This window comes from Scomber japonicus, chromosome 23 (assembly GCF_027409825.1).
Source record: "Scomber japonicus isolate fScoJap1 chromosome 23, fScoJap1.pri, whole genome shotgun sequence".
Lineage (NCBI taxonomy): Eukaryota > Metazoa > Chordata > Actinopteri > Scombriformes > Scombridae > Scomber > Scomber japonicus.
In genome coordinates, this window is record NC_070600.1 from 4815222 (window position 1) to 4836689 (window position 21468).

At 40.0% G+C, this 21468-nt stretch overlaps 1 protein-coding gene across 1 annotated transcript in view; it reads right to left on the reverse strand.

The window, feature by feature from the left end:
- The window catches only part of mpped1 (metallophosphoesterase domain containing 1), a 79427-nt gene extending 68462 nt beyond the window's left edge, over positions 1-10965 (reverse strand). Inside the window, exons 1-2 of the mRNA XM_053313989.1 lie at positions 10787-10965; positions 7965-8146 (exon numbers count right to left, since the gene is read on the reverse strand). Coding sequence (XP_053169964.1) covers positions 7965-8146; positions 10787-10965 — 361 coding nt within the window. The remainder of the gene's footprint in view (positions 1-7964; positions 8147-10786) is intronic.
- Positions 10966-21468: the final 10503 nt, after the last annotated feature.

The window sequence follows — 21468 nt, forward strand, 5'->3', positions numbered from 1 at the left end:
ATTATCACAGACTGGTATATGTCAATTTAGTCAGGATACTTTTGAAACCATTAAAAAACATTTCTAACAGCAGCACATGATCACACCTGTTGACCCAAAGGAGGGTGAAGTTATGACCAATCAGAATTAGTCATATTTCTGCATCATTTTCAACACTATACAAGTCTGAGCTGAATGCCGTCAGATTAACTTCGAAGCTGCACCAGCTCAAAATATAACAAGCAGAGAGCTAGAAATACATCTCTTAATTGTTTTTCTATCAGTTATATATTTACATTAATATCTCAATCACCTCTTTTAAAAATAAATTGGATTTATAAACTAGGAAAATTTGAAAGCATTGAGACAGATCTTCTCATGTCAGACTGGTCTATAAAAAACATTTTTCCCCTGACGGTGCGACCGGGGCAGACGACCATAAAAAAAACCTTGTAGAACCACACTAATAATCTGACCAACATGCCCTCTCTGTACTTTCCATTTTCCATTCATGCCAACTGTTGAATAAATGAATATCCAGCCACGCTTCACATACAGCATGTGAGGGATAGGAATTAAACCAGAGTCCCACCTTTACATTCTCTCATTTAATATTTGTGCATGTGAGACTTTTTGCAGCAGGCAGCAGAATTCACTCTGTAATTACATTGAATGATATTGATGTGAAAATGTGTCTGTAGATTCACTGAGATCAGGGGTGAGCGTCCCCCCGATAGTTATTAATTAAAGATTCAACAGCAAAAGAAGTTTTAAAATCCATCAGTGATGCAGCCTGTGTTCCTCCTCTCTATCACAACTTTTTAAACCCATCTCTCTCTCTTCCTTTATGCTCCCTCCCTCTCTATAACGAGCATTATATCTCATAAATGTCCTGTCATGTCTGAATAAAACTATAATCATGTCATGTGACCACAAGGAGGTGTAAATCTTCTTGATCTGGTTATTTAGCTGTTTTCTCACATGTCACTTATATAAAACCTATAAAAATGACATCTGTGCTACAATCACTTTTTCCCTGCCACTGTCACTAAGTGCTGCTCATGTGGAAATGTTGGGTCTTTTTCATTCAAATTTAGAGTACTGTCTAGACCTGCTCTATGTGTAAAGTGCCTTAAGATGACTTTTGTTGTAATTTGGTGCTATATAAATAAAGATTGATTGATTGATTGAATAAGCAACAATGGTGGAGAGAGAACTACAACATCCAGTGTTCACAGAGCTGTTTACACTAAATTAAACAGGAAAAGTGATAGAAACTGAGCTACAGTAAATGATTCTTGGGGCTTCAATTCCTGATTGTTTGAAATATTGATTAGTAAAAAATGTCTGACATACTTTCCCAGATTACAAGGACGTATTTTTTAATTGTGTGTTTTGTCTGACCAACAGTAAAAAACCCAAAGATATCAGTTTGCCACCATAACTGAGAAAAACAGCAAATATGCACATTTTCAAAGCTGAAATCATAGTTTTCATACTGCTGCTTGATAAAGGATTACAATATTTGTTGTTGACGATTAATTTCAAATCTATTAATTAATGAATCATCTAATGACTTCAGCAAAAATTAAAGTAAAAATGCTGTTTAGTTGACGACGTTCGAAACATAAAATAAAATTCAACAATTAATTAAAGACCAAACTGCAGAGGACTTGCAAGAGTGACTTGTGCAAGATGGAAACACACACACGCATACACACACACACACACGCACACACACAGCCCTCAGACAGTGACTGACAATCGCACCTACATGCATCACTATGACAACTGAGGGCAGAAGTTTGGCATCTGTCTCTAGAGTGGCTGAGCTGTGAGTTTACCCAGGTAAGGTAGACTTCTTCTGAGGAGAGACCTTCACCCCCCCCCCCCCCCCATTCTTTCCCTGTCATCTACACACTTTTTTTAAACTCTTCTTCCTTCCTTTCTCCAACCTCCTCAGTCCTCCCTCCTTTTCTCCTCTCCTCTTCTCCCCCTCTTTTCTCCTTTCTCCTGCAGCGCTCGCCGTCCCTGACAAAGCCTTGAGCGGCTGCCAGTGCGCCCCAGAGAGCCGGCTGACTTCCTGCTAAAAATAAGAGCTGAGAGAAGAATCGCGGAGTGCTGCCACCGAGCGAGAGAGAGAGAGGAGCTGAAATGGGAGAGAGATTTGTTGAATGTGGAATGAGAGTGGGGGGAAAAGGGAAATTCTGAATGGAAAGCCAGATATGAGATGATTTTTTAGAAACGGACAAACTCTAAAGACGGGTGTGAGCGAAAGAGGAAGATATAGATAGAAAGAGTGAAGAAGAGACTCCACTAGAGGAAGGATGAAAGAGCAGGAAAATTTGGGAGCAGATGGCGTTACCTGACCGAGGCTCAGTTTGCACAGAGACTCCTCCGAAATGAATACGCTAAACCTGATCTCCTTGTAAATCTGCTCTGCACACACTAAACAGCAGGAGTTACATTCATCTACAGAATGAACGGTGTGTGTGTGTGTGCGTGTGTGTGTGTGTGTGTGTGTGTGTGACAGGAAGACAGAAAGAGGGGGAATGAAAGACGGAGAAAGAATAGGGGGCCAGATTATAAATATTTATACAAGCAGACGAGAAGGAAGAGGAAAAGATGGCAGGGTTGGAGGAGGAGGAGGGGAGGAGGAGGAAATAACGGTGGAGGAGAGGAGAGGAGAGGAGAGAAGGAAAGGATGGAGAGAGGAGAGACTGACTTCAGAGGCAGCAGCAGGCACGTTTGGCTCGGTTTATCTTTTCTTTTCCCGTCTCTCCCGTTGCCTCTTTCGCTGCTGGAGTGCGGGCTAGCGGATTTGCAGCTCACGCTCCCTGCAGCTCGCATGTTTGTGTGTGTGTGTGTGTGTGTGTGTGTGTGTGTGTGTGTGTGCGTGTGTAAGAGAGAGAGAGAGAGACAGAAAAGAGGAGGGGAAGGACAACAAGTTCTCCCCCCTTATCTCCTCCACTCTCCGTTCCCCTCCCTCAGTGAAAGAGAACAACACAAAGGCCCCTGCGCACCCGCTAACAGGCTTATGCCTTTCCTGGGGAGGTTTGTGCCGGTGTTGATGATGAAGATGACAATGACGACGATGGCAGCGATAGTGAAGGAAAAAAAACTAAAACTGACTGGCTCCGCTCTGCTTGCTCGGGCCCGTTGTAGATTCACCAAATCAACAGTTCCTTTGCTGTGGCTCGGCTCCGCACGAGGTCACTACGTTGCGGTTTCTAACGGATATCACGTAGCGATGATAAGGCTTTACACTTGCTCCTGACTCAGTGAAGAGATAACATGCTTCCAGTGGAGGCTGCAAATGTAAAAAAAAAAAAAAAAAAAAAAAAAAGTCGGGTGGTGAAGCTCTCACACTTTTGTTTGACAGAAGGGAGCGACTTAGAAATATGTACCGCAAAGAATTCTCTTCAACACTACATAACCTTCTCTTTATGGTTTTCAATAGAGAAATGTTGGCTGAATATCTGATGTGCTGCTATTAATTACTGATTTATATTAAAGTGATTCAACATGCACAATAGCCAAAAACGTGGACATTCCTCTCCATCCAGCTAGACTCTTAGTGACGAATAAGACTGAACAAAAATATATTGATAACTAATTCCTCAACACCCCCATCAAATCAACATCTACAACACCACAAATAATTACAATGCAAGATGATAAATCACCTGAATGCAACACAAAGCTCAAGGAAAGAGAGTAATTAGCTCCAAAAGGATACAGCGCCATACTACAAAAGAAAGGAAAGAGGAACACAATAAAGGAAAAGCCAATTAACTCGACAAGAAATCCTTATATTCTTTATTAATCAACTGAGCTTCTTTTATAAATAATTAAGAATCTGATACTTCTAAAGGAAAATATGATAGGCACCTGTGGTAAAACTCTAAAAGTCCTTTCTCTACCACTCAGGACTGCAAACTGTCTTTCTAGTGGAAGAATTCGAAGTATTTCATTGTACCACATATTAGCTGTAGGGAGCTCAATCCATTTAAGTAATATACATTTACTTGACAGTGACAAAAGTTTCCCCAAAAAGTTTGAATTGAGTTTTCTTTGGGTTTATGTCCCCTTATTAACATAAAGAAGAAGAAGGGATGGATGAGTGTTTGTATTCCGATGGAAGATTAAATTAATTTCCACGGAGATGCCGTCCCAAAAAAGATTTAATTACAGGAGGAGAACAAAAACAATGTATATAGGAGGCAGTGTGTAACTTATAGTTTATGCATAATGGACAAACCTGGGGAATGAGTTTGCTTAATATTGATGGAAAGTGGAGCCAGTGAAAAATCTTTTAACAGTGCTTCACGTAGCTGATTACAGATAAAGACAGAATGAACTGAGTTTATGGCTTTATTCCAATCGTCCTCATTTCAGTTAAATAAATGTAAGTCTCTTTTCTGTGCTGGTAGTTTCTGTGGAAAGGGAGCACAACATTTTACAACACAGGCTTACTTTTTCCTTCATCTTGTATAAAGACTGCATATTGCTTAAATCTGGACAAACTGCAAATTTGAAGAAGGGCAAAAAGTGAGGTGGTGTCCAGCAAATGACGTGGGCTTTATTAATAACTGGCTGACTTTCTGGGGAAGACCTGGTATGATTAGGAGAGACGGCAAACATCCCACTGTGGATGGAGCAGTTCTCACATCTAGAAATATGATGGGGTTTATTAGAAGACCAAAACCATGACAACCCAGAGTTGAGAGCAGAAGGCAGAGCTGCAAGTCTTCCACACCTCTCTGTGCTTCCATTAGAGCAGTTACCCACCCAAAACCCCCAGACAAACTGTGTAGAGGACTATCTAAAAATCTACTAAAAAATGAACATAACTACTTTGATTGGACAACAATATAGGAGAATGTAATATGGACTCTTAAACATTAGATCCCTGTCATCTACAGCTGTATTAATAAATGATCTGATCTAATCTGATCATATTTATTTTGTCTAACTGAAACCTGAGAGTGAAAGTTAGATCAGACAAAGGACTTCTCTCTGTACAGTACTTGTCTCTATAGATTGTAGCTCTGCATTTGATACCACTGACATCACATCCTATTACACAGACTAGTCCACACATTCATTACTTCTAGGCTGGATTATTCATTATTATCAGGCTTCCGTAACAGATCTCTAAAAACTCCCCAGCTATTCCAGAATGTAGCTGCACGAGTACTGACACAAACTACAAGAAGAGATGATATTTCTCTCATTTTAGCTTCACTGCACTGCCTCCCCTTTAAAATCCGTCTCTTCACTTTCACAGCTCTTAATGGTAAGGCAGCATCCTATCTTAAAGAGCTCCTAGTACCCTATTTCTCCACTAGAACACTGTGCTCCCAGAATGAAGACCTACTTGTGGTTCCTCCAGTCTCCAAAATTAGAATGAGCTATCAGGCTTTTCTCTATTGGAGCCATCGACGTTTAAGAGCAGGCTCAAAACTTTCCTTTTTGATAAAGCTTATAGTTAGGGGCCTTGGACCAGGCCCTAGTTATGCTGCTTATAGCCCTAGAGTGTCTGGGGACTTCCCATGATGCACTGAGCTCCTCTATCCTCTTCATCCTCTCCATCTGTACACATTAATGTACTATTAGTGCATGTTACTAACTTGGCATCTTAGTTTTGTGCTTCCTCGTCTCACAGGTGACTTTGGGCTGCAGACCAACTGCTGTCCAGTTTAACGCCCACCACTGCTGCTATTATTATAAGTGATTTCTCTATCATTATTATTATTGTTATTATTATTATTAGTGTTGCTGTCTCTCTGTGTCTCTCTCTCTCTTTCTTTCTCTCTCAACCCAAGCGGTCAGGCAGATGGCCGCCCACCTACAACTATTTTCTTGTGATCCATCAGTAATAATCCTATTGCCTTTATTCTATCACTGATTAATCATAGTGCCCTCCATATCTGGTAAAAAAACAAAAAAAATAACATTACCTAAGCTGAACACGTTTGACAAAAACAAAATATTGACAATATGCTACTTTTACCATGCATTACTATTTCTCTGTCATCATCATCTTGGACCATGCATATACAGTAAAACTGGGCTATTGTTGATAATATGAGACATGCATGAGGGTTTTTCATCACATTCACCCAGTCTATGCATTACTCTGCATTTCTCCAAACCTCCATTACTGATCTGTTGTGTAATCAGCATACACATATGTCAGATATGTTGAAAATATCATTTCAATTTTCTCTTTCAATTTTATTTATATAGCACCAAATCACAACAGAAGTCATCTCAAGACACTTCTCACATACAGCAGGTCTAGACTATACTCTTTAATTTAATTTAAAGAGCCAACATTCCTCCATGAGCAGCACTTGGCGACAGCGGCAAGGAAAAACTAACCTTTAATAGACCTATAATAAGTTTCTCAAGAATGTAGTCTGAGATGGTTTTTTAACACTACAGTAGCATTGGCTGTTGTTTTCTGCATTGAGTTAAATGTTTGCACACACTGTGGAGCTTTGTTGCACCAGCTGCAGAGCCTCACAGCACCAAAGTCTGTTATAGTCACATGCTCCTTCGACCTCCAATCATGTATTTCCAGCTTCTATATGAACACTTGCTCATTCAGTCTGCCTACAACAACACTGAATTTAACTGTGCACCTCCTCAGCCTCCTCCACTCTTACTGTTCAATTGTTCATGAATTGTTAATGTTTATTTTTAATTTGTTCATGTTCATTAAATGTTTTGTATCTCAGGCTCAGCTCAGGGACAGATTCGTTTCAGAGCCTCACATGAGCAGAGCCACGGCGGAGCTCTTGATGTGCGTGTCCTGTATGAATGTATTTTCATGGGGGAATGACGGACAGTAACAATGAAAACTTAAGTTATGGCTACTGCTGGAGAAAACGACAGCCATAAATAGTATCAAAAATAAGCTTTTTCATGGATTGTTAGAGGTTGATGGCAATGTGAACAAAAACTTTCCCCATTTATTTAATAAGAGCATCATATCTCCACAGGAAGTTAATAAAAAGATGATGAAATGACAATGATAATAAGAAACATGTACTGTGTCCTGAGGATGAACTTCACTGCCTGGTTTGTGTCAGTGGTTCGTTCTTGCTGTTTCTGTCTGCTGCTGTCAGTGTTCAGCTCCACAGATATGAACCTGCAGTCTCTCTGTCACTAACACAAACCAGACTCCCTAAACACTTAAACCGTACTGACGCTTTTTTTTTTTTTTTTTTTGCATGCTGACCACAAATCGCATATAAACTTCCTTCACATTACTGTGATCTGTTTCCCAAAAGCGCGGCGTGACTTTCTGTTTGAATTCACGCAGTTCATTTCTGTCGCCTGTGAACATCAATATTTAAAGACTTCCTGTCCATCACAATGAACAATCAGTCAGCTTTTTTTTTCTTGTTAAAGTTATCATTGTGTGGTAATGCAGAGAAAAATGTTTCAAAACGCTTGTGGTGTGTTCAAGGAATGCTCTAAATGCTGCATTCAGGAGCTCTCTTGCCAAACAATAAGCAGACTGGGGATCTGTACGTTTAAGAAAATTGCTATTTCAGAGCCTGACTCAAATCTCTGATGTTCTCACTGCGTCCTTGAACTCACTAACGAGGAAGAGAGGATTCACATCAATTCTGAAGAGAAGAAATTAAACTTGTAGTGTACTTGCGAAACATCGCCAGCAATAAATGGGGGAGATTTTAATTTTCAGTGACACGCAAAACCACTGGTTCTTAAAATTTCCATGAAAATAATATTTTTGTAAAGTGAGCCTGCTGAGATTCTGGGAAACTTCAAAGGATGCTTCTTTTTTTTTTTTTTTTTTTTAGAGTTTTCTTTAAAAAAAAAAAAAAAAACTTTGAGCAGTGCACCCAGCGAGTGTGTAAATTTAGCCTTGTGCTGAGATTGTTACAAGGGGACCCAGATACAGAGAACAGGCCTGTGACTTGTTCAGATACAACTTGAGAGATGCTGACCTAGCCAGTCGTTGAACTTCTTGACCTCTGACGGCAGCCCCAGCTCGGTGAAGTCTCCTGCGTGGATGAACACATCTCCGTACGGCATCTGGATGGCGTCGGTGCGGGAGTGGGTGTCCGAGATGCAGACGAAGCGAGTGTAGCCCGGCGGCTTGGGCGCGTCGTGGGGCATTGGGTCCACCCTGAACCCGAGGGAAAGAACAAAAGAACAGGAAAGTTTTATGAAGAGAGGAAAAGGGGTGGGGGGGGGGGGGGGGTGTCACTGTGGCTGGTGGTGCGCTTAAACAATACAAGATGAAAAAGACACAGCGCTGTATGCAGAGTCTCTGTGGTGAGAGGCTGACAGTGAAAGAAGTTTGAATTAGTATCCGGCAGAAGATCATCCCCACAGACTGAGGCGGAGGAAGAAACAAGAGACGTAGCCGAGAACTGAGAGCGAGAGGCCACAATAAAAAGAGCGGAGCAGAGGAAGAGACAGAAAGAGAAATGTGCAGAGATAGAGAAAGAATAAAGCGCAGATATAGAAAAAAAAAAAAGCGGGGTCCTGTGGGATTTGGGGCGAGTGTGCGCATCCGCAGGGTCTCCAGGGGGAAGAGGGGAGCTGGTGAATAACCGTGGCCCACTTTAGTGAGCTCTCCTCCAGGTACGGTAACACCCAGTCCTGCCTCCTCCTCTTCCTCCTCCTCCTGCGCACCCCAGCACCACAAGAGAGAGAGAGAGAGAGATGAGGGGGAAGTGGGGAAAGCAGATACACACGCATGTAGGACAGCCAGAAACAAGTGTGAGTCACAAAGTAATAAAACACAGAGAGAGCTTCACTGTTGACTGTATGGAAATGGAAGAGAATGGAACAAACTCAGTCTTACATCTAAATGTGTAACAGCACTAAATAATGCTTTCAAACTGTGACATTCCTACTGGGTTTCGCAAAGTAGGGTCCTAAAAAAAACACTGTAAAAGTAAAGATGCTGCTTCATGTGATAAACTCACTCTCCACTTTAGTTTATCTACACAGGTTCATTTCATTTGTAGGCAACCACACCAACCAATTAACTGTTTGATTTAGAATGAGTCATTTCTGTCATTGTCTTTGAGTTACCGTGGTTACTGTGGACTCTTCCTGGCTAAGGGTTGAGGACTCTTAAATCCTGCAGCAAACTCATCAGACTGAACCATGTACTGCTGTGTCATTGGGGGAAGGGGGGGAGGGTTGTTGGAGGTGCATCAAAGGGAATAGAATCCTATGATAAATATAATCACTTAATCAAGTACCTGACAGAAACAGGGCTGATAGAGAGAATTGGAGAATTGAGTTATTGGCATCTTTGTTGCCTGCTAATCTACTGCTCTACACTCCAGTCCTCTCAGTGGCAGTGGCCTGTTTGCCAATGAAACCAAAACATGAAGAAGATTATTACTTCTGTTCACATCTCAATTTCTCTGTTGTTATATTGAGTATTTTTATCTTTTGTACGCCTATAGCTAATAAATTCTTGATTTTGAAAAGTTTTTTCTTTTTTTGCACAAATACACTACAGTCCTATATTCCTGTCTCCTCATTACTTCACTGCTTAATGTCTAACTGTTTATTTCAGATATCGCTTTGTTTCTCAGAATTCAAGGAGAAATAATTCAAACCTTAACCGATCATAATAATTAAGGAGACTTCTGTGTTTTTGTGTTGATGTCAAAGACTTCATTCATACTTCTTTCCTCACATGGTAAAGTCAGTATAAAGTACATGTCTTACCACTCTGCTGCTCTGAGTTTCTCTTTTGGCTTTAAATGTTTTCATTCATTCATTTCAATCTCCCCTACTTTGCCGCAGCTATACAATATGTTTCACACTAAGAGCCTTTCAGCACTCACAGCAGTACAATATGTTCCTTTTGCTACAAGGCTTTTAATGTGAGACATCTGCAAGAGCTCTTGACTTTTTTAATGACGGCAGCTTTAAAATGATTAAGAAAACAGCACAGTATGACCGAGTGCAATAGATGAGTGAATGAGAACAGTGTTTGTGTTAAAAAGGAGAAAGTTAGAGCAGCAGAGCAGTGAGTATGACAGGACAGTGGTCTCATGGGTTTTTTTGTGCTAAAAGACAACAGGTTAACATGAAGGAAGTGCTGAGTTTGTATTTTCAGCAAATGAAAACAGGAGCAGTTGAGAAAATAAAAGAGGTTTCTTCCTAAAATATGACAAAATATATTCATAAAACAGAGGAGATTAGGATTAAAGGCCTGTATCTTACATAAAGCTGTCTAAAATTAAATGCAGATAAGTTAAATTAAAGTCCAGTATATGAGAATTCCTGGTGTTAATCTCACTGGTTTTAGAGAATTAAAAGTGAGTCTGAGAAAAGGTCATGGAGACAGAAGAGATCAGGAGTTCCCAGACTCTTCAAGTTCAAGGACTTCTGAGGAGCAAAATTCAAAGTCTCACAATGTTTTGTGCTGACTCATGGGGGGGGGGGGAAATCAAAGTTACATCATTAAAGCAACTTTTTATATTTCATTGATGATATTTCTCTTTTCAGAAATCCATTTCAGAACTGTTTTGACGCAAATCCCAAGAATTAGTTTTTTCTTTTTCCTCAAATGAACATGAAAGATTCTTCTTCTGTCTCATCTTGTTAAAGGGTTGCTTCACTTAAAAGTCATAGATTTCCAGTGATGAGAGAAACAAGGAATGAATGAATGAATGAATGAATGAGTGAATAAATGAATGAATGAATGAATGAATGAATGAATGAATGAATGAAAAGGAAAACAGTGAGAGGAGATGCAAACTAGAATATGATGCTGCCTGTTGGATGTACTCACATGTGCACGTGGGGCGGCTGGAAGCGTCCCTGATTGATGTTGTAGAAGGTGAAGGCCTGAGTGGGGTTGGTGCTGTACTCGTCCACTTCCACCGCCGCCCTGTTGCCTCGCTGGGTGTGCGACTGAGCCTGAGACTGCTGCCGCCTCACTGCCATGATCTCTGACAGGGTGAAGGCCATGGCACAGGGGGGAACAGAGAGGAAAGGAGAGGAGCAGCCGGAGGAGAGTGAGGCGAGGCGGGAGCTTAGCTTGCTTGGTGTTTGGGCTCTGGGAGAGTCTAGTGGATGGTCCCGGCCTCAAACCCTCACTGAGCTCACAGTCACAGTGAGCAGAGGAGAGAACATTACTTCCTCCCTCTTCTTTTTCTTCTTCTCTGAAGCTTCTCTGAACCTGAGGGGAACACAGCAGAGCAGAGCTGACATGAAATGAGGGAATTCAGAGGAGTGGTGAAAAAAAACAGAAAATTAATGATAAAAATAATCTGTTAATCTGCCTGTGAAGGCATTTATCAGGGTTTCAAATATGAGCATTTGATGCTTTTCTCAGTTTTATATCATTGTATAAATTGAACATCTTTTAGTTGTGGACTATTGATTGGACAACAAGACATTTGATGACATCACTTTGAACTTCTGATGAACTTTTTTCATCATGTTATGACATATTATAGACTAAACAATACATTAATTCATCTAAAAGACTTACACACACTAAATCTCCTGATTCCTACGAATCCTCAGGGGCCCCTCCATGAAAAGATATCACATTTGGCCCCACGACCAGGCGCAGGCAAATCTGCTATAACCACACCTCCAGAAACCAACCGACTCATTCAAAGCTTTCAAATACTCTACCTGTGCAGACTTGCAACTCTCTTGTAATCCAACACTGACTGTATAATATTTACTGACAATGAGCTTACCCTATATAAGTAATGGTAAATGGTAAATGGACTGTACTTATATAGCACTTTTCTAGTCATTATGACTACTCAAAGCTCTTTTATACTACATGTCACATTCACCCATTCATACACTGATGACAGGAGCTACCACACAGGGTGCAAACCAGTACTCATCAGAAGGAAACTAACCATTGATACACATTCACACACCGTTGGCACAGCAACAGGACCATTTTAGGGTTTAGTATTTTGCCCAAGGACACATCAACATGTGGACTGGAGGAGTCGGGAATCAAACTGCTGATCTTCAAATTGGTGGACTAATGTGCTTGAGACTGTCTTTTATAGTCTAAAGGTAATTAAATCAGCCAGGTAAAGGTAAAATTCTTGACATTAATGAATAACATAAAATAAATACAAATTAAATAAAAAATATTCTCTTTATAATGTAACAAAATAAATTCAGGAGGACATTTTGAACTAAGTATACTACAAAATCTTATCATTGAAAATAATTAAATTTGTAATTATTTTGTAATAATGATAATAATAATAATAATTATTATTATTATTATTATAACAATAATAATGAATAAATTCCTTCTGATCCCCTTCAATTAAGTGTCATTCAATGCTGCTCTTCTCCTTCAATTGGGAGTACAGCTGGTTCATTATTAACTAATTGAGTATGAATAGCTGGCTAAAAGTTTAGCTGCATTGCTTATTTGTCATCTGAGAGATGATTTCAGAGAGTGAAATGCTTTTTTTTTGTTTGTTTGTTTTAAGAGGAGTGAAATGCAAACACGCTGTATTTTCTATGGTGACATTAATTGTAACTAGCCTAAAGTTAGCTGATGTTAAATTGTGGACTAAGCTTAATGAACAGTTCATTTCCACCACTCACGGAAACGGACTAAACCCGCCTTTTTTAATGAAATGTTGGGTGACATATTGTCACCATGTCAGTTCTCTCTTGTCTTTATTTTCTTTGTTTTTCGTTGTTGGAACCGTAGTTATATGTTATGTAGCTGTTGAGACATTACACTCACCTAGCTATAGCTCCTTCACTGCAATTGACTGCTAGCAATTACCGCACCTGATTTGGATGCAGGGCGGAACCATTTCATGTAAACAGAGGGGGGTGTTCGGGCAAGACTAAATACATTTTTGCCAAAAACAAGAAAAATAAACTGCTAAATAAATCAAATATTCCTTTAATGTCTATTCATGATGATTGAAGATAGGTTAACAAAGAAATTAGGTAATGTTCTCAATCATTTTAAGACCCCTGTCAGCACAGCCGGTGCTGCACGGGCCCTTAGAATCATCCTAACTTCCCCCCTTTATGGCGCCCCTGAGAATCATTTTACTATGACGCCATACATTTACTAGCGTGTGTGTGTGTGTGTGTGTGTGTGTGTGTGTGTGTGTTACACTGATTTAAAGGGGGTCTCTTCCAGTTTGTTTCAAAAAGGCTAGTTCAGCCATGGCAGAAAGGACAAGTAGTTCAAACCGGTGTGGAAATGTTATCAAACTGGGGAGGTTTTGTAAAATGCTCTGACAACTAACAATTATTTTCATTGTTGTTTCATTTGACAATTTTTTTCTTCTTCAAAAGAATAAATGAATAAATTGCTCTATAAAATATGAGAAAACTGTGGAAAATATGTCCATCACAGTTTCTGAAATCATCAGACTGTTTTGTCAGACCATCACTTCAAAACCAAAGATATTCAATTTACTATCACAGAGGACAAAGACAAGCAGCAAATCATCACAATGCAGGAGTTGGAGACAGTGTGTTTGGCATCTTTTGCTAGAAAAATGATTGTGGTTATTTTTCTGTCAATCAACTAATGGATTAATCAACTAATTGTTTTAGCTCTATAACTGGGTATCAACTTCAGCAAAGTTCTTTCAACATAATAAAATGTTATTGTCAGGGTCCACCAATCAGAGGATGCCAGCAGCGCCTCAACATGCACACAAAATACAATCCTCCATTTGTAAACATTTTAAATAGAAAGATAAGTACATATAATGCAATAGAAAAATGAAAGGACATTATTTCACTAAAGCCCCCACAAATTAGCCAAAGTAAAAAATTAATCCTTCAAGCTCTTGAAAAGGACTGAAAAATGCTCATTACAAACTAACTTTTTGAATGTTCTTATCCACCCATGATTAGACATAGAGCTTGTTCCGTCCAGCTCTAATCCCACCCATCTTTGGGTATGGTTAAGTAATAAGGTAAACAATAATGGAGGGAGAGGGTCTCCCTGCTTTGTGCCCCATGACAGTTTAAAGGAAAGTGATATCACCTATTTGTAAGGACTGATGCCTGTAGGTCTGCATATCGCTCTAATCCAATGTAAGAACTCAACTCCAAATCCACCAGTTTTAATAATATGCAACATGTGATGTTCAAATCATTACCCACTACATTCATCTCATTTCCTTCATTTCATCACTTATTACTATAGCCTCAACATATACCTTTGTTAAGATAGTTGTCAGAATATCAATGCAGTTCTTATAATATTCAATAGAGTAGCCATCTAACCGTGGAGACTTTCCTGAATTCATTCATTTAATAACTTTCCTAACTTTATCCTCTGTAACTGTAACATCCAACGTTTGGACTTGATTAGATGACAGCCTAGGGAGATCAATCTTTGAAAAAGGTTTTTTTCCTTTTGCTTTAACTTAATTTCCAATTTACTTACTGATTTTCTCCTTGCTTTCTCTCTTCAGCTTTGATGTATTGGTTATGATTGTATGCCTAATAACTGCCTTCAAGGCCTCCCAGACTGTACCTATACTTTGAGTAGACCCCAGTTTTATTTGGAGAAATTGATGAGGCTGTTCAGATAATAAATGTTTAAATGTTGGGTCTTGAAATAAAGAATTGTTAAGTCTCCACCTACTACTCATCACTTCTTGAGTATCCATTGTTAGGTACAGCTCCACTGTAACATAACCATGTTACTATCCATAACAGACTCAGTCATGCTTTTGGATACTAAAAGATAATCTACTGTATTTTCTAAAAATAGTGGCCGGAGCCTTAATTCATCTCAACTGCAGAGGGTACCAGAACTTTATTGGAAGCAGGTTTATATTAGAGACAGGCCTTTACAGTATTTCGGGTTTCTTCTCTCATTTTAGTACAAAGCCTCCTTATTTTCTGCACTTTTGCACATACTCATAGAACTGGAGTTACATCCAGGTAACTACTACAGTATTTAACTGATATGCACATTATATAACTGGGGGCTTATCCACCCATGTTTTCTCCCTAGCTTGTATTTAGGGCTGTTATCTGAAACCCAGCTTTTAATTGAATACCAGTTATTATTAGAGATTGGTGATGCAGTTGCCCGAGACATATCCCCAGTCCTGGAATGTAACTAAGCCTAATTTTGCATCTTTTGGACAACTTCTGCACCTATTAATTTAAGGCAGATGCAATGCAAACCAAATATCATGAGAAACAAAAAAATGATTGGCCTACACTATACAAAGATACCCCCATCTTAATAAAGATAGAAGGAGATGGTGGTGGCAAGTTCAGTAGCCCCTTCCAAGCAGAACTATCCACACCCCTTCCTTCCATCTGTTCTTTCTGTCCATTCAGCCTTTTAATCACCAAGGCACAAAAGTCTTAGTGAACTAAAGTACACCAGAATGTGTGCAGCAGGCATGTCCAAACTATTCCATAAAGGGCTGTGTGTCTGTAGGTTTGTGTTCCAACCTATCAACAGCACACAGTTCGATCAATCAACTGTCTGATGACTGAGATCAGTTGATTAAATGAGTCAAACCTGGTCTGATCCTGCTTGGTTGGAATAAACACCTGGAGGCACATGAACCTTTATGGAATAGTTTGGACATCTCTAGTGTCATCCCCAGATGATAGCTGCACATAGATGCACAATATCTTCATCATGACAAAACTTGAATTACTCTGATCTTTAGTATAACACTTAATGTTTTAAAACTAAAATCAGCCATGTATGTGCAGGTAGTTACTTGGCTGCAGATGTCATCTGTTCATATAATAAGGGGGCTCAGTCCTGATGAATTCCAATGTTTGTGATGGTCTTCAAAATTCATCCCCTTCCCTTTCCATAAGAAGAGCCAGTGTGAAGCAAATGTCAATCATGTACAGTTTTCCTGCAAACTTCAGCAAACACCTTCCTCCTGTCAGTCATCACTCATTCACATTCCAAAAGAAAAGTTTGGAATCTCACGATGACAGATCTCGGAGGACGAACCTCATCTGGAATGGGTGCCACTTGTTTTATTCACAGCTAGATCCATCTTAAGCACCTGTGCACCTCTACTAATACACCTGATATACTGTCATGGCCGTGCTAGCCAACCTCCAGTCTTTTCTTAACTCCAATTAGCAACAGGTTGAGTCTATTAACACTGCTTTTTCTAGCTTGTCACATTGTTTACTGTAGCCATCTTTACCAGCTCATTGCTTAACCAACCATTCTCACCCTGTATGTCCATCATCCAACTTTCTGCCTCCTCCGCTTTCTCAAAAATAGCAGTAATATCAACGCTAACTTTAGCCTGTGAGGTTTTCACTGAGGAATCATCCTCCTGCAGCTCTTTGAGAACGTTGCTGAGTTGCGACATCTGTTACATTACTTTTTTCTAAAGTCGCTAGAAGTTCTGTGAGAACATTTGATGTGATAACTGGAGCAGCTGCGTTCATTCAACTGTCAATGTAGCTTTCAATGCCATCCTAGCATAAATCATCCTTTGCTTAGCCACTTTAAGCATGTAGCGGCAATTGAAAAAAACAAAACAACGGTTTTCAAAAATTGCGCCAAGTGAAAACAAACGCACCACTTTTAATGATTGAGTTTAAGGAGCAATGTCTTAGGCGACCATCTTGGCACGCAAACTCACATGACTCTTCATTTAAACCTTGTGTTAACATTACAGTCAAACAGACAACCAGAGTGGGTATGGAGCATTATCACCTTGAAAAACTGCTGTTATGCATTATATTAGTTTGTCTGCACAGTGTAGTTCCAGAGCTTGAATGATTTATTATTTACAAATTATTTACAAATGTACTTTTCTGCATTTGTTGTAATGCATAATGTGTTCTCTTTGTTTGAATGTTTTCTCAGGAGATATATCATAATGAATGGAATTGATAATAATCCTTTCTATGCCTGTCTCTGGTGTGTGAGGCCTGTGTGTGTGTGTGTGTGTGTGTGTGTGTGTGTGTGTGTGTGTGTGTCGCCCATTAGGACTGAATTCAGCTCTGCAGCTCATTTTTCGGAGGCTCTGGCGACTGCTGGGAGAGAACAGAGCTGCTGAGATGACGGGGATGCTGGGAAACGGAGGTGATAATTTGGGGACAGGCGGCTTTGGCAAAGTCCGCATGGACCGCCGCTCGATGTCAGCGCGCCATCTCGATTCCTCATTCCCGGCAACCTCACACACTGACAGCACACTGACGTGACAGATACACACTTCACACTTCACACCGCCGTTGTTTGTCACGGGCAAATCCCAGCATGCTCGGTGGATGTGTTTCAGAAGCTCATACAATACATGTGTGCATTCTGTGTGCACGCAGGTTAGTGTGTGTGTGTGTGTGTGTGTGTGTGTGTGTGTGTGTGTGTGTGTACAGGCCTGTGAATGCATATTTAAATGTGTTTGTGTTGTCATGAATGTGACAGTGACAGTTCCTCACACTGCCAGTGTGAGAAAGAAACATGCATTAGCAGACGCTGGGAGATTCTAACATGTTGAGCTTGTGTGCAGATTTCCAGATAATGTAGGTTTCACAGGAAAACCTCATCATCACCTTCTCAATCTGATTCTGTCTAGAGATAAAAATAAGTTTTACATCATTTGTTTTGAGCGTCTGAAAACACACACTCACACACACAACAATACAGGCTACTGCGCACTGTCTTTATCATCATCAGTCAGCAGGTTGTGTGGTTTAAATATAGAATTTTAATCATTTCAACCAATTTATCACATCTAAATCCTTTCAAATCATTTATTGAATCCATTTAGAGCTTTCAACATATGTAACAAGAGTTAAAAAATAGCAGATTTATACTTTTGTTGTAGATTTATTATTTATTTATTACAGGATAACGAACAACCTTACGTCATGTTGACCTCATGGTTTCAGTGCAGATAAAAAAAGAGTGAAAGAGACAAAATATTTGGTCAGGGATTTTTTAGCCTCTGAGCAGAGAATTGTGGGTATTTGCAGGTGGATCTAAAATGAAACAAAGTGAAAGCACTCCATCAGTCCTCTGTCACACAGTGCTGATGGGGTTCAGATGTGTTTCAGCACTGAGAGCCACATACGCAACCAATGCACTAATGTACACAGTGTGACTAAGCGTGAGACATTATGCTGCATGGATTCAAATGGAAGTGTATCTGTTCCATCAGACACCTTTAGACAACCTGTTTATGTTTGCGTGAATAAAGAACTTAATGTCTAAAAAATCAATTCCTGAATGTAACAATTTTAATAACTATGCAACTAATAAATCATCAATTACCAGTCTGTGCAGTGACTAGCCTGGTGTGTGTGTGTGTGTGTGTGTGTGTGTGTGTGTGTGTGTGTGTGTGTGTGTGTACATCATTATCCACCGTTGTACGATTCATTACTTCAAGACTGCAAACACTCAAAAGCCATAGAGTTGTTGGAGAGAGAGAGAGAGAGAGAGAGAGAGAGCGAGAGAGAGCGAGGGAGAGAGAGAGAGGAAGCATAGGATGCAGAAGGAGGATGTATTGAAAGAGTGGACAGTCACAACAGGTAGATGCATGTGTGCCTTTACAGACAGTCACATGACTACAGCTGCAACAACAATTCATATATTCTACCTCATGCTTGCCTATCTTGTTTTTTATGATTTTTTCAACTCATGTATAGAGTCTTTGAGTCCAGTGAAAAGCACTCTATCAACCGATCAGTTGTTTGGTCTATAAAATATCAGAAAATAGTGAAAAACGATGATCGCTGTTTCCAAAAGTCCAAGAGGAAAAATTCAAATGTCTTCTTTGTCCTGATCAACAGTCCACAACTCAAAGATATTCAGATCACTGTCACAGAGGACTGAAGAAACCAAAAATATTCACTTTTTTTCTTAAAACGACTCAAAACCATTCATTGATTATCAAAACAGCTGCTGATTAATTTAATAGTCAGCAACTAATTGATTAATCGACTAATCGTCGCAGCTCTACAGGACACGTCATACAATCTAGTTCATTTAAAGCAGACTGAATCATTTAGACTGAATGTAGCTGCAGTGCATGAGCTGCTTGTCAGAGGAAATGAATGATTTAGAAATGAAACCGATTCTACGAAATTCAGAATCCTCACAAGACGATACCAAGAAGAAACACTAGCATAACCTTTTTATACAGAGTGCTTGAACCAAACATAACACTCAACCTGAGGCACAAAGTTGCTCTTGTATAATTCATAAACTGCAGTTCCATTAGTCTCAGCTTTAAGTGAATACAGCAGTTGTACAGTTTAATCTGATTATCTTTAACTAATATAATTATACACATTTAATTTGATTAGTGTTATGACGATGTTGAAAACACATTACAAAATATACATTTTTCATGAGTATAGTATATATATGATATACTGTTTAAAGAGCAGATTACACTTAGCGGTACTGTCTGCATATAAAAGGAGAATCACTGTATTTCTGTAAGAGATGTATCACAAAAGAATCCACTAGATCTGCACCATCCATATCATACGTTCACATGCATTCAGGCACACAAAGCACACAGATCACCTGTGAAGAATCATTCTCTCATGGTTTCTTTTTTCCTTCTCTGTGAAATCGTCATGGAGAAGAAAAAAAAGTCAGCTTGACTCTATACAGTTGTCATTTTGGAAAATCTTATTTTTTTTAAAGAGCATGAAGGTGTGTGTCACCATAGCCACAAGAAATGTCTTCATTCTCTTTTTTTCCTTTCTTCTGGTATAGTGTTCATACATCTGTATCCACATCTGCATACTGATAGAATGATTTTCAAGAGCCAAATGTAGGTTTCTGATACATAATTTCATTTCATTCAGGTTCAGCACTAAAACATCCAAAAGGGAAATATATATTATTAGTTTCTAACGTATTATTATATTTTAACAGGCACACATGTCAAAAGACTGTCTTCAATTTGACCCAAACTGCCACCTGAGAGTTAAACTGGAGACTTTTTTGCACAGAGAAGAGAAGAGAAGAGAAGAGAAGAGAAGAGAAGAGAAGAGAAGAGAAGAGAAGAGAAGAGAAGAGAAGAGAAGCCTCTGGCAGCAACAGTATACTGTATACTGTATACTGTATACTGGATGCTGTATACTGGATGCTGGATGCTGGATGCTGGATGTGGAGCGGTTGATAAATGCAGAACCATAAGAGAGGCTGTCTGATTGATGCTCTTTCTCCCTCTCTCTTCTCTCTCTCCTCTCTCTCTCAGGCAAATTCTCATATTTAACAGCCATCACATTGGACTGCGACCCAATCTCCTCTGCTTATTCGCTCGTTTTTCTGCTACATATGGACACACACAGAAAATTAAAGTGCATCTGAGTGTGGCGCTGAGTTACTGTGTCTGTTTTTATGAGCACAGCATCGCCCCAAGATCTTTGTGTGCTGGTCTGATTTGGATCCACTGCTCTGTGAAATATGATTCAGAAACTATAGCAGTAATAATATAAGACAAACCATGTGGGGAAGATGATGGACAAATAATCAGAGCAGATGCATTTTTCTCTTTCTTATATTTACTTTGATAATCATTTAATCTGGCTTAATTCAGGTTTTAATCACTCACAGACAAATTGTTCTAAGTAATTAGTTTGCAGGCTGATTTTTGCCAACTGTACCTCTGTAATTAAAAGCAGATATTAAATCCTTTCAGTTGAATTATCTGAAGAGCTCCTGAGAATTATCAGCCTCTTGCACATTTTTTTTTATGTGCAGAAGTTTGCCTCCACTCATGAGAGCTGATTCTGCAGTGCGCGCGCTCTGTTTCACTCAACTAATAAAAAACTTTTGGAGCCATTTGGTCCCACAGGCTGTGCCAACTGTCTCTCTGGGTGTTGTGAAGCTCCAGTAAGTCTCTCCACTCTTGTACATTACGCACATAGACTTTTTGCCCTTTTGGATGCGGCGCTACTGAAATCTGATCCATCATAAAAGCGTTCCGGTGAGCCCTGCTGGTACGCGTTATGTCGAGGAGGAGGAGGGAGGGAGGGAGGGGGGTATGAATGTGAATGCATGCCTTTATTATAACCCAGACTGCACAGACACCCCCCCATCCCTACCCCCCTTTCCAAAACCGGTTCAGAGGGTCCACAGCTGAGAGATTAACCCGGGAATACGCAGCGTCCAAGGCAAATCTCCGGTTGTGGCGCGCATGGGTGGACACCTCTGCACAAATGCACTTAAAGAGAAAGAAAAGAGGAGTAAACCTACCTGCTCCTGCGCTCAGATGGTCAGATGGAGGGTCTGCTGCTGCTGCTGTTGCTGCTCGGTGATGGAGGTATGGATGTGGAGAGAGGAGGAGGAGGAAGGAAGAGAGGAAGGTGTTTGCGCTGCGAGAGAGACGCGCTGGTCAGTTTGAATGCGCACCCCGTGGTGCACCGGAGGAGAGTCGTGGAGAGATCCTCCCTCTCTCTCTCTCTCTCTCTCTCTCTCTCTCTCTCTCTCTCTCTCTCTCTCTCTCTCTCTCTCTCACACACACACACACA